The sequence below is a fragment of the Chelon labrosus genome (genome assembly GCF_963514085.1).
Source record: "Chelon labrosus genome assembly, chromosome: 20".
Taxonomy (NCBI): Eukaryota; Metazoa; Chordata; class Actinopteri; order Mugiliformes; family Mugilidae; genus Chelon; species Chelon labrosus.
This window is the reverse complement of record NC_140353.1, coordinates 5,912,336-5,926,747: the sequence shown is the minus strand read 5'-3', so window position 1 is coordinate 5,926,747 and position 14,412 is coordinate 5,912,336. Positions and strand designations below refer to the sequence as shown.

The 14,412-nt window shown below is 41.3% G+C and overlaps 1 protein-coding gene across 2 annotated transcripts in view; it reads left to right on the top strand.

Annotated features, from left to right (window-relative positions):
* The first annotated feature begins 6,139 nt into the window (after positions 1-6,139).
* The window catches only part of LOC311505425 (DNA (cytosine-5)-methyltransferase 3A-like), a 38,230-nt gene continuing 29,957 nt past the window's right edge, over positions 6,140-14,412 (top strand). Inside the window, exons 1-3 of one of the 2 annotated variants that reach the window (XM_084568990.1) lie at positions 6,140-6,174; positions 7,397-7,611; positions 10,901-11,008. In XM_084568990.1, the coding sequence (XP_084425116.1) occupies positions 7,531-7,611; positions 10,901-11,008 (189 nt within the window). In that variant the 5' untranslated portion in view covers positions 6,140-6,174; positions 7,397-7,530. Of the gene's footprint in view, positions 6,202-7,396; positions 7,612-10,900; positions 11,009-14,412 lie in introns of both variants that reach the window. The other variant, XM_084568989.1, reaches the window with a different exon arrangement.

The following is a 14,412-nucleotide window of genomic DNA, read 5'->3' as shown; positions in this document are numbered from 1 at the left end:
AACAAGAACCCCCTGGCATTAGCACGTAGAGTAATGCATGCTGTAATCTAACAGGATTTCACTATGTGAAAAAAAATGTTTCTTGACACCTTGCAGGTAGCAAGATGTGTCTAATTAGCAAGTGTGTATGTCGTCCTGTAAACAAAAACTGCTGTAATTACCCAATGATTTCCCTCATGACTGCTAAGGAATGGCTTGCTGTGCTTTCTCTCCCAACGGTTCCATTGCAGCAGATCATTCTGTATATACAAATACTGTAAACACATGACCTTGGGAATGCCCCGACATGACGGAGACCTCCTGTCACCACACGTTCCCGCTCACTGCTTTTTATATGATTAGCGCTAGCATTTCCTTTTTCTGTCTCAGTCCTTTTTGCATGAAGTTGCACTCATGTCTGGATTTAGGTACTGTGCCATGCTATGCCAGCTTTCTGTGGGTTTATGATGACAGCTGGGGTGTCAGAAATGTCCTGCCTCAGAGTTCACACTGAGTGTGTTTACTTGCACATCCATATTCTGGAGGTTGAAGTTTGCAATAGCCAAGATAAGCTCTAATATCCATCAGTTTAGGGTATGATTTGAGACCTTAATTCATTTTCTTGCCATGAATTAGATAAAAAGAATAACACTGAAAGCAGGAGAAACAGCTGGTCTGGGTTTTCCAGAACGGAAAAAAAAAAAGGTTTTTAATCTTGTCATCACTGTCAGGAATCTGCTGAGCATCTGGGAAGTCACTACACCCAGACAAGAACTAGAGGAGCACAAAATCCCCCACAAAAAAAAAATAAAATAAAACAATACAATTACAATCTAGCTTAATGATTACAATTACAGCGGAAATGTAAAAGTGAAAGATTTCAAAGAGGCTATGTGCAGAAGTGATTCTGTGTACCGTGACAGTTGCAAGCAAAACCAAAAATTGTTTTACACTCTTTTATTTTTTGTACAGATTACACAAAGGAAACATAGCCAAGCCAGCTATTTGCTTGCTCATGTTTACTGTCTTTATGCTAAGCTAAGCTAACAGTCTGCAGGCTGTTGTCTATCATCGACCTCACAGAGCCGACAGTGTTATCGATCGTCTCCTCCAGTTCTTGGCCAGAACACAAATATTTAAAAATAACAGGTAGTTGCAGCTATTTCCAGTAGAGCACTGACAGGCTGCTATCCAGAATACTGCATGCACGTGAACACACTCGAGTCACACACTTTTCTGCTGCTAATGTGCTCTCTGTGAGCCACCCTTGCAAATAAGAGGGCTGCACGGTTAAAAAAAACCGAGGGGCTACTGCAAACACAATAAGTCTCGTTGTTTCACTGACTCACCTGAAGGGCACTGTAAGGCTCGACACAGCACACTGACTAGCTGGTAGCCCCAGTATTTATTAATTAAAAGTATAGGTACGCCCCCTCAGGGTGTTAGACGGTAATGAATTAGGAGTTTTAGCTGTGAGTTACAAAATGAACACCTATAGAGTGGGTGTAAGGTCGTAGTGAGCAAGTAGGAAATGCTTTGATAGCTTTATTTAGTTAATAACAGTATTCTGAAAACGTGTATGTGCAATGAAGATAGGCGCTCAGGGACTGCAGGGGGTAAATATGCTGGTAACGTCCTTAATAAATGTAGGAAATCATATGAGGTTAAAGGTTAGAGGTAATTGATAACGAAGGGTTTAATTCCAAAACGATTCTTTAGACATGCTTGGGATCACTGTTGTAAGATGACGCTGAAACTTCCCAAAGTTGTTTTTATATTTTACCGTCGTTTCACCTGTTGTTATTTTGTAATCTTTAAATATGTTTAGCGGAAAACAACAGCAAGTGATTAAATGTGCAGTGAGGAATATGGGTTAGGAGAAGGAGTGTTTTCTTAAGTGCTTTTTGGTGAAGCATGGATATAGTTTGTTTGTATGTGTGTGTGAATTTGTGTCTTTAAGCGGAAAAGCAAAGTGAGTTGTCTGTTTGTTGCAGAGGTAGCGGTTAGGGGCGAGTCACGTTGAGATGATCAGGTCTAGGTTACCTTTACATTTATGTCTTCTGATTCAATGTTTTTGTCCCTTCAGGGTAGCCATTCATCTCAAACGAACACGAGCAATGTCTGGTTATTTAGTGAGTGCAAAGTGATAAAGGTCTGGGGGCTGTTTTAGAGCGATGCGCTCAGTTCTCAAAGGAAGTACAGTAGTGGGTAAAAGTTGACTGAACTGATATTTTCTCTTGTTTTGAGATTTGTATATTAAGCCTATCCTATAAGCTAAGTTTAAGGTTTCAATAACCTGTTACACTGTGTCAAAAAAAAGAACAAAAAGAGGCTCCTCTGTTAATGTCGTTCTAAATGTGATGTTTTCATTCAGTTCTGCTGTTTGTTATCATTATTGTTATTATTCTGGTTTTATTAGTGGGGTGTAGTCATTGTAATGAGTTGTCAAAATGCAGATTCACTTGCACACTTTGCCCAAGTATAAATTAATACATAGCTGGTACAATGGTTTAAACTTCTGCAACCAGTGCTGTTTAAATTTTAAAACGGCACAAGTCCAGAAATGATGAAAACTGAATGAGTTACCGTCTTCCCCGTCATTCTGACCACGCATTTGAATGCTAAACTTTCTGTTCTTTCAGTTTGTGCCTGTAGCTGTTCTGTAAAGTGCTGTATAAAGTGAGCAAATAAGACGACCTATCAGCCTTTATGTCAGAGTTTGTGAATTTGTAGAGATTTTATTTATTTATTTAACGTGTTCTGGGGGAAAACTTACGCTCAGCCTTTACATTTGTGCCAAACCGTTTGCAGACATTGTGTGTCATACACGTTACAGGTATATATATATATACATATATGTATATCTGCATTAGTATGTCGTTGCCCATAGTTTATTCACAGAATGCCTGGGGGGTTGTTCGTATTTAATGATTTCCTGCTGCTGAAAATCTGCTGGAAACACTCACACCTAATAGCTAATAAAAATAGAAAACACATTCCAGATCTGCTGATAGACAAGTCACTGATGTCATCTTAACCGATGCGGAGGCAATACTGTATGTATACCCTGTCACACCAAAAACCCGGGGTTATACGAATAAAACACAAGAGGTGCATACATTGTGATCCTTTTATTGTTTGCAGAGAGACAATGTGCAAAGAGGGCAACCCTCGACAACAACGCTCCCCTGATGTTATTTATCTATGTACGTGTTCTGTACGGTTATGCTTCTGGTACTCATTTGTTTCTCATGTTGATTTTACAAAAACATAGTTTTATGTCACAAAGCCACTGTCTTTTGTAAATAAATCAAATGTGAGATATATTAAAAAGATTTAAAATATGGCTCAGGCTGCTCATGTTTTTTTTGTTATTTTTGTGTATCAAACATCATCAGATACACACCGATCAGCCATAACATTGTGGCTGACAGGTGAGAATCAACAGTCTAGCCTAAGCCTTCAGGTTTCCATTCGTAGTCAGAGTAGTATTGACCCATCATGGCTGAGAGAGCACTGGTTGCATGCAGGTAAACAGCGCATGTGGAGAGGAAAAGACACAGGAAAGCTAACACATGGTATTTTGTAACCCTAAACAAAAGCGTTGGGTAAGTGTAAACTGACTTGTGAATTCATTCGCTCGCAGAAGTCGTTTCAAAACTTTAACTCCATTCTTGCGTCTCGAGTCAAACTCTAAACAACGATCGGTTCACAGAACTGGACCGTTTCCCCCCTAGAGGAAAAGTTATCAGATGATTGCTGATGGGTTCCCAGATTGCTGAAACCTTTATTTAATTAAAAGCCTATTTCCTCTACCACTTAGTTACTGTACGTTCCCCTGTCTCCCATTTTGTGTGCATAGTCTGAGCAATCAAACAAATGTTTCCCACTTGTCTCGCTGTCTGTCAATCGTGCTATCTTTAGCTCCATGTCTCATTTACCTTCAACTTAAAATAGTTTCCCATCCATTGATTTGAGCCGCGTCTCTTGTGTCTGACTAATTCAAGACCGCAAATCAAAAATATTTGGCCTTTTCCCCTGGTGCTTTAGGCACAGATGGCGACGCAAACGCTAAATGTGAGATGAGGTCGAGACTTTGTGACCTATCAGCATCTTCCCCTGTGGGTTTCTAAGAAGAGGCAGAGTTTCCACTATCCGCTCCTGCCTGTAGACCATGTGGCATCGCCATGCTGCTACTGTCCTCACATGAACCACTCAGTGCCATTGACTCAGTGAGAAAGAGGAGCTGCTGCCGCTTCCAGATCAGTGAACCACATCCGCCTGCTGCCTACACATTTCCTCTCTCCTTCGTTACCCCTAAAAAGCCTTCAACCTGCCACCACAGGGATTTTTACTCTGAGCCTTTAGCCTTTCTGCATCTGGCAACTTGAAACTGCTACCTCACAGTGTCTCCGTCTAGTGGGCATGTATGGGATGTTGGTTGCTGAGGTAAAGTGCTGATACCTTGTTGTAACTGTTCTCTGAGGAGTTTAATGTAGATTTGGTGCTAAATAAAGAATTCCATGTATATGTATAACCTTTCATTTAATACTACTAATTTGTCTGAAGGGATTTCATAAGTTTCCATTCTTTTATCGTCTTATGCTTTGCCCAAAACCAGAAGTTTTACTCACAACAATTTCCTGCTACACTGACAATAACTTCATTATTTTAGATTTGATTCACACAGAAAGTTGAAAGCCAAATGGGGACTGCTTACTGTCCTCAGAGTGCAAAACTAAGCACGGACAAGTAGGATTTAGTCAAATTAAAGGCTTTTTGGCAAATTTTAGATTAAGGCAAATCTCAAGGATATTAGACTTTAAATCCAGGTTGAAAAATCTACATTAAATATGTCTGTGAACATTTTCAGGGTCATGAGTTATCTAACACGTAGGTAAAACAGAGGCAGCTGGACTTGTTTCAGGTTTTGTGAAGACCGTAAGTCCTCGAGTATCACTTATAGTAATAATACTTGAACAGAATGCCTTAGTTCCAACTGCATCTGACAGGTTCAAATCCTATGAAAGAGGTCAGTTCAGCCTGGACAGCATAGCAGGACAACTTAAGGTACGACGGCGGCAGAATAGTACACAAAACAATGTAGAAAATTTAAAAAAACTTGAAAAAACATCATGCGTGAATGACAAAGGAGTAACACGAGTTAGAATCTGAACATGACGCTATAAGAACAGACTACATGGAGTTGAATTTGTGCAAAAAACAATGTGCAAATGTGAATTAACACCGCATGTTTGTACTGAGACGTCTACACCTGTCCATCTGAACAGTGTCCATGAATATGTGTAGAAGATGAGGCAACAGAAAAGGAGTACATCAATGTCATGAAGTAAATATGCATAGCAGAATAATTAATGTATAGGAAACACATGTTTTACTTTACCAGGCCTTAAAGCTGGCCTCAGGCGTCGACTAATTACATGGCTGCTTAGGGCCCCACAGCCACCAGGGGGCCCATAAATAAAGCAAATTAAAGATAGGAAGTCTCCTCAGGTTCCTGTGTGAGTTTTGTCATCATTAAGCATTACCTGGATATTTATGCCCTTTTTTTTAAAAAAAACAACGTACTGAACAGATTACACTTTACTGAGATATTTTAAGTTGTTAGGTTTCAATTAGTCTAACTGTTTTAGGGTGCACATATCGCTTTGAAGCGTAGAAGTGGTCACCTAATTTAATTTAAATGATTTGTACGCTTTTTAATTGTGTCACATAATTTATCACTGTTGTGTGTGATCACCACTTCACTTCTCCTCGTGGTTCCTGTCTGTCAAGTGTCAAATAAACACAGCAATAAATCAAAAAATTAACTGATAAAGGCTTTAATACTGTCAGTAACAATGTTTGGGGAATTGAATCCCTGAGCTTAAGTTGTATGAAATAGAAATGTAAATATTTGCACGAGTCCTTTTTAAAATTAGGAGAACACCACTACTACTATTATTACTACTACTACTACTACTACTACTACTACTACTACTACTACTAGCAACCTCCACCCCGCCCCTCGTCCTGTCAGTAACTCGACTGTCTTTAGGACCCGGGGCAGTCAGCAGACCGTCTGCAGGCCCCTGCAGTGAGAGCGGCGCATCTGGAAGAGAGCTGGCCGGCTGGGGAGGTGGAGGACGGGGAGAGAAGAGGAAGGAGGCTCCGGGAGCAAGCGAGACAAAAAGGGTCAGGCCTGGGACTTGGGAAAATTGGGTAACGAACACACAGCGATTCGCGCATTTAAATCCGTTTAACCCGGCACTAGTAGCCGCACAGGAAGAGCAACCTTAATCTGAACAAAAAAAAAAAAAAAAAAAAAAAAAAAAAAAACGTGAACAGCTCTGAGAGCGGAAGGCGCTCGATGGAAATGGGAAATAGCGATTTAGGGTTTGCCTTTTGCAGATGTGCAGATCGGACATCGGGACGTGAACTTGACTTGAATTTACGGCACGGAGCAAGCATCGCGGCTCCTTAAAACACTGGCCTCATTAAAAGAATTTATCCTTCAGTGGCCGTGGCCTGTAAAAGAGCCAATCCCCTGGGTCACACTGCAGACTTCCCCCTGCTGCAAAAGACGTCTGAAACTTTGCAATTTTAAACGCATAGATAAACGCACGTCAGTCGATTGCAATAATGTAAACGTGTGACCCGATTGTGGGCCGATAATGCACTGAAACGCGGTGACGCTGAGCCCGTGTGGCCCTATAATAAATTATTTTTCAAGATAACACGTTCTGGTTGTTGCATGCAATCATTTTTTTAGGAGCGAGGACTTCATTCCGGCAGCGTGTTAGATGTCTCAGATAAAACTGTCATCAATCTTTTTTATTAAATTAAACACATCCTATATAAATATAAATACAGGCTTACGGGTTTTTGTTTTTTTTTCTTTTGCTCTCCACACATTTCCACGAGTGCAACAGTGTTGCTCCGCTGTTTGCGCATGGCAAGACTGCTGGAGTAACTTTGACCCACTCAAATATTAATGTATTTTAAAAATGTGTCTTACAATATAATCGTGCTGTATTGATTTTGGAGAATTATTAAGGTTATTTGTGTGCAGATTAGTCGCCATTTAATGTGCTGCACAACCATACACATCCATGTGGTGTAAAAAAAAAAAAGGCCTGCGGGCTATAGTAGCCATACAGTATCTATAGACGCCTGTGTGGGTCCTATAGCTAGTATCAGACAGCACTCAAAAAAAAAAAGCGAGAAAGCTGCAAGAAAGCTGCAAGAGTAAAGCAGGATTTCTGAAGAAATATGCATGAAATGTTTCAGGTTTGCAGTTACATTATTAAGTTTGCATTAAATTCTTAATACACGCCTGCAGCACAACACTTCATGAAAAGTGTCTCTAGTGTTTGAGAGGTAAACAACGTGATTGTCGCTCTTCTTGTCTTTTCAGGAGAGCAGAGAGAAGAGGGATCATCTCTCATTTCTTCATTTTTTCCCCCCCCATCCTTTTGAGTTCATTTTCACCTCCCTCATCTACACTACCCATCATCAGACATCACCCATAAGCCCCCAAGACTCTCAGCGATGCCGTCCAACACTGTCACCAACGCCAGCGCCACTGCATTCAAAGGCTCAGACTTCACCGACTCACCTGGAAGCAGAATAGTAAGAAGCACAAGCACATCATTTAAAATTATGTCTCAATTAGGCGCTACCAGACTCTTGCGAGGCTTGTTTATAAATCCCGAATCAATTACAGTGCTGATCGTTTTTACTGCGGTGATATTGGATGCAAAGATTATATTGGAATTAAAGTGATGTCTCTGTGCCAAAACCAATTAAAGGCTTCCTCGATTTTAGGGAGGTCAAGCTGGCAGCTAATCTCTACTATCCAAGGTTTTACCGGAGTCAACGTGGTCGCATTGATTACTTCTGTTTATTAAAGACATGCTCCTTTTTACTGAGGAACCAGGCAGCATGTGAAGTGCCTTGTCACCTTTCATGATGCAGTCAGGCTCATAATTAAGAGTCCCTGCAGCATCACCCCTGTGGCAGCAACAGCAGCATCACCAAGGAGGCTGTTGCAGCTGTATTATGTGACATTTGCTGTTGTAATGGTGGTGGTTGGTGACGTGGGCGTTGGCTGGTGTAGGTTGAGTAGAAACCGGAATGGCTCTACACAGCTCTTTTACTGGGGGGGGGGATCTGTCCTCTTCCTCTGCGTTCCCATTACACAGTACTGCCCTTAGTCTTGTTGCCTGGCAACAGACATTGCCTTAAATAACCGGCTATCCAGACGGAAATAGAGCACAGATATTGACAATGTAGCGGGGTTCACTCCAGGCAACAACAAATTATATTTCAGGCTTTTCAGTTTGTTTCTGTCGGTTTCTCTCTGGAAATATTGGGGTGAAGCTGTGTGTGAAAATGGCGTGTTATTTTCATTCAGTGTGTCTCCGCTCTCTGGTTTGGCAATTGAGGGGAGCGGTGTGGTGCGGGGCTCTTCCCGCCGAGATAGCCAGGCACTGCTGAATTGTGTCATCCATGTAAGTGGTTCCCAAATGAGCCTGCACACCAGGCTGCACTCAAAACGTGCTATTATCTATGCAAATTCTGCCGCCCTGTTAAGGAAAAAAAACGAAGCACCAGGCACTCTATTAGTGATCGCACAATAGAACTGGAACCATCTGCAAAACACATTCTCTTGCAAAATGGGCTACTTTTCAAAATAACCCTTTAAAGGTCTGTCGATGACCACTGTACTGTATTTGTCTGTGCAAATGCATTAATGAATATTCTGTTGTGATATTCCCGGATTTTAGAACTATTTTAGGCAATTATAATCCTCTGCCCATTAATTACAGCATCAGTTACTCTGATCACATCAATTTCTTCATGTAAATTAGTTTATCCCCCTTGGACACTAATGGTTGATAGATTTCTTCCATTTTAGACACAAACACTCTCAGGACGTAACATGGCCTGACCTTTGAAATCACTGCCCATGCTTATTAACGTCCTTGACCTAAATTATATTTAAATAGAGTCTCTTTAAACACATTCTTTTGGGTCGTTAGTGTCCGTGATTCAAAGGTGGCTTGCTGGTGATACACACTCCAACCTAGCGATTTGTGATCAGCACATAATCTGAATGCTCACAGATTACAGTGTAGCACAAGAATGAAACCCAGAATCTCGTTAAAGACACTCAGCTATCGGGACCTCCCCAAAATCTTCCTTTTGCTAGACACAAGGACCATGTAGGATGCGACATACAATCTGCACCCCAAAGTTTGTTTAACCATGCCATGCTCAGCTTGAAAAGGTGGGCCTGGGATGGCTTAGTTGGACTTGGGTGATCACTAACCATGCCCAAGGACAGGGCTTGAAATAATATGCCACAAGGTAAACAGAATCCTAAACTCCATTGTGCTATATGACAGCGCTTTCCTTCAGTGCGAAAAGATGAATCATGATAATGGAAGCCAACTCTGTATACAAGGAAACCGTGTCTAGTGTGAGTACAACCTTAGCTGCAGTTCTGAAGCTTCTTTTTCGATCATATCCCAAAATCTTTATCAAAACACGTTCATTTCAATTTCTTAGGTGACGTTCGATGTAAAGAGCAGAGAAAAAAGTCTCAGCCCGAGGTTCATTTAGTGGCTGATATGGAGCAGTTGAGTCACATGACCTTCACGAAGAGATGGAGATCTCCAAATTGTTTAAATTATGCGGATGAGATAAGATGTTGAAGTGCTCAGAAAACAAGAAAACAATTTCAGAACAATTTCATGATGACTGTGCAAACTCCTACTTCCTGATGAAGATCATTTGATAAATTCAAGGTTCAGTATAATAAACTTGGATCCTCTGTTTAAATAAGGGCTTTGAATACCAGGGTAAATAACTAGTTGTCATTTTGTTTTCATGTTATGATGTAGTCGTTAAGTCGTAAACTTAACTGTGATTCTAATGTTTTTAAGCAGGATGACAGCTTTATTGCACAAGTAGACTATAATTTACTTCCTGTTAGAGAAATCAAAGATGTCTTCTGTAATTTCAGACTGAATGGTCTTGCTGTACTTAACACCACCCATACCCATTATTTAAAGTCATGTAGACATTACGGTAATCTTTTCTCATGTTACACTATGCCATAGTGCCTCAGCTTAAAATAAATGTACTTAACAACACATCAGCAAAGGGACATGGCTCCAGAATGCCTTACGGTGCAGAGAGCCCATTTATCTTCCAGGGAATCTCACACTCAATACTGAAGGAATTTAATAAGGACCTAGCTCCACACTCCCCCTCCCCAACTGCAGCTGTCAGGAACGGCCTTGCAATCTCATTTGCATTCAAACCTGGTGCTGGTGGTCCCATTCAGTCAATATTGAAACTCAAAGCATCTACATTAGGATCATCTTTTCTCCCATCAACCCCAGGGGTACTTGGTGGTGTCGGACATGGGGCTTTGTTCATGGGGGTAGACAGTTTTATTAATCAAAGGGAAATTGCAGCAGGAGAAGGTGGGGGCCGGTCAACGTCTTTGTAGCGGTGTCAAGAGGGGATTGTCTGTGGAAGGTCAGCGCTGCGTCCGCAGAGCATTCACTTCAGCCTAATTCAAAGGAACATGTCATTCAATTTCTATCTGTCTCATTGTCCACTCAGCCAAAGACACTCAAGGACCCGCTGCAGTCTTCCCACATGTTCAAGTGTTTCACTCAGGTGCAGGTTTGTGTGTGTCCTGCAGATCTAGTATCACTCCTGCTGCATCTTTGGTTGAGGTGAAACGGTTACCTTACTGTATGCACATCTTCCGTGGCCTTGAAAGATGCAGCGTCATATGCGTGTCCTTTAAAGTCAACTTGACATTTCCAAAAATAGGGACATAGTAACTTCAATTATTGCATGATACTGTGTCCAAATCATGGTGTGCTTTTTTTGTTCACAGGATGAGAGCACAAAACTGGACATGGATCTGATGCCAGAGGAGAAGCTGACTAAAAGTACTGCCTCTTGTAAGGTTGGCAAGCCTGGAAGGAAGCGCAAGCAGATTACAGTGAGTCATCAGCACATTTTCGTACTTATTTTCTAGTGATTGTCTATCTTTCTTATAGGTGGCTAGATGTCAGGCAGTTCTCCACAGCAGAATTAAAAGAATTAAAATTTGTAAAATTGCATATTGTTATATCTGTTCAGCTGTGCTTTTGTAAAATAATCCCTAAATTCGAACACAGAATGTGTTTGACACATACTTTGAGAAACTTTCCAATGTTTAAATCCAGCCGTTTATGATCCATGTTCCTTATGAGTCCAGCCTTCAATACAGTTAAATACAACGCAAAAATAATATGAAAGAACACTTTCAAACAGCAAGATGTCTTACCACGTTCAAAGGCAGCTGTTCCGAATTACGGAATAACCCACACAACTGAAGCCGGATGAAAATCGTTTGCCACAGAGAAGGGCACAATAAAATTGATTACATCATCATAAGGATGCATTTTCAGCCCCACTTCTCACCTCCGCAAAGTTCGTTGATTATAGTGTAAAGGGACAGTAAGATTGTTCATTTCAGACACACCAACCCACAATTGCACAAAAAAAAAAAAAAAATGTGGGAGACCATCTGACCATCTGATACAATGGATTACCATCACTGGCGCCCATTCCACTCAGCAGTTGGCCAGGAGTATAAACACCATGTTTGAATCGCCCCTCCTCCATGTGACAGCAGTGGCGACTGAAACACGAGTCATACACATTTCTGTATCTCCACAACCTCCTCAGTTAACCTTACCGATTCTTTATCGAGTCAAAACAATCAACTTGAAAATTGCGGAGGTGGAAAAGCAGCCGGAAATACTGAAGAGGAAACACACTACTACCAAGCAGACCAATCACAGCTCCTGCGCTCTGTGTAGTTACAATTCTGTGGAGGTGCACGTCACTGACTGATAGTGGGCTTGGCTTGGCGTAAGGCTAGTCTTGATGAAACATTTTAAATATCTCCACTATGAAAGTAAAAGAATTGAGGAAATACTGAATATCTAATAGCAGGCGGCATCTATCAGCGATCTATGTACAGATACAGAGGTGTTGTTTTAGAAATTTGTTAACCTGTGAGATAGAACATGCACTTGTTTGTGCTCATGAATAAACATCACACACTCTCCACCATGTTTCTCAGATATACACAGACACTACAGTAACACAATTTGTAATCTGTTTGTGATGTCTTCTGTAGTTAAAAGCCCTGTTTTAATAATGACTCTTGGGCCAACATCTATCGGGGTGGGGTTTTTTTCTCCCCCTGAGATGCTATGATTTGCATAAACCTCTGCTAAAACCGTGTTAATTAATTCTCACAGTGTGATCCAACAAACCAAGAAAGGAAAATAGAAGAAAAATATTTACGGATAATATACGGCCGGGAGGGATATGCCGGAGGGTATGTGTCAGTGTATTTAAAGCCGCTGTGGGGTAGTATCAATAACTGATAAAGAAAAGCTGTACTCAGAATTAGGGCATCATAGCGAGTGTTTTCACAGCTGTGGGAGATTGACTGCATGCACCAGACGTTCTGGTCACATTAGGTGTTTCACTGTTGTTGTTGTTATTCTTCTCAAAGTGAGACTGTCACTCAGAGGTTAGCTATGGTAAAGAGCTGTCAAAAGACTTTTTTAGTGCTAATTATCAAATATAAACTATAAACAGAAGGTAAATGTTGGGATAGATGTTGTTTTAGCAGAAAGGACAAAGATGTCATGGACAAGGTCAAGTTCTCATTTCACAGATTGGTGGGAAACTGCCCCAGAAAGGCAAAACAAAGAAAAATTAACTGACCTATGTTCTAGGCTCTCATGTTCAAGGCTTTCAGTCTGAAGGAGCGCACACAAAAATTGTAAAACCTAGTGGCTGCATGTATAAGTTGTCTTCCTTAGCTCTAAGATTAGGTATACGTTATTTAGTACATTCCGATAAATCAGTAAAAACAGTAAACTTGTTTAAGAGAAATTCATTCATTCTTTCTTTCCAAGAAGTCAGTAAGATGATGAATACCACTACATGTGGAAAATATGAAGCTACAGCCTGTTAGCTTAGCATAAAGATGCAATTAATTAATTAATTAACAAACGCAATGTGTCACTTTGTACTTTATTGTGATTGTAGGACAATTTTGGTCAGAGTCAGGATAGGTCTTTCCAGTACTTGTGCTAAGCTACTGGCTTTAGCTTCATATTTCTTGTACTGTGCTGCCCTTAAGGCATACGTTTGAATATGCTTTTATTTTGAAATAACCCTTATTTTGACATGTGTTTATCCTGCCCAGGAAGTTATAGGTTTAGGTTCAGACTTCACTTCCTGTTGTTGTATAGCTACAGTTCCTACACTGTAGTGAGGACAACATAGTGAAAAGACAGTGAAAAGCTGGTGTTGCACATCATGGAAAGATGGCAGCAGAACAAAGTGACAGGAGTTCACTGGCTAGTAGACATAGTTCACGGTCAGCTGCATCGTCAGCTAGCTCATTAATACGTGCACGTGCTAAAGCGCAAGCAGCTAAAACACGCCTTGCATTCACTGAACAAGAAGCTAAAGCTAAAATTGAGAGGGCAGCTAAGGAGGCTGAGCAACAGAAAGAGAAGGCCGACAGAGAAGCTGAATACCAGAAAGTAAAGGCTAATAGAGACGCTGCATATCAGCTGGAAAAAGCAAAGAGGGATGCTGAGCTAGAAGAGCTTACAATGCGCCGAGAGGCAGCAGCGGCAGAAGCTGAAGCGACTGTATGGGAATCAGCAGATGCTATGAAACATGTTATGCTACTGGATGCAGCAGGCCCATCAGAGGAAGATAAAACGGAGCGGACGAGTGATTACGTCACCTCTCACTTCAACCCCAACTCACATAAAAGCCATCCTTTTACTCCCCAGCTCAAGCAGCCAATAAAGCTCACCCACCAACAAGTCAACCCCCAGCAAATGAGACTTTATTTAGCCCTCACAATCCCTTTCACCCAATATGTCGACCCCCCTGTCGACCCCCCTGTCCAAATGAAACATCATATGCTAATGACATTAACCACCCTGCACTAGCCAATGACTTTGACTATGTGTACGTCCAACCAGCAATAAAAGTGGAAAATCAGTCTTTGCATAGAGGATCTGACGGTCAGAGAAATCCTGGAATATGTTACTCCAACTTGAACGAGTCTGCACAGCCCTTCTATCCCCAGTATATGCCGACAGCTTCCCACAGAGCACCCACAACTGAACACCTCGCACAGTACTTGGCTCGGCGCGACCTGGTGAGTTCAAGTTTATATCAGTTCGACGATAAGCCTGAACACTACCATGCTTGGCAATCATCGTACAACAGCGTTACTCAAGGGCTAGGCCTCACAGCTACTGAGGAATTGGACTTAATGACAAAATCGCTTGGTAGAGAATCCAGGAACCACGT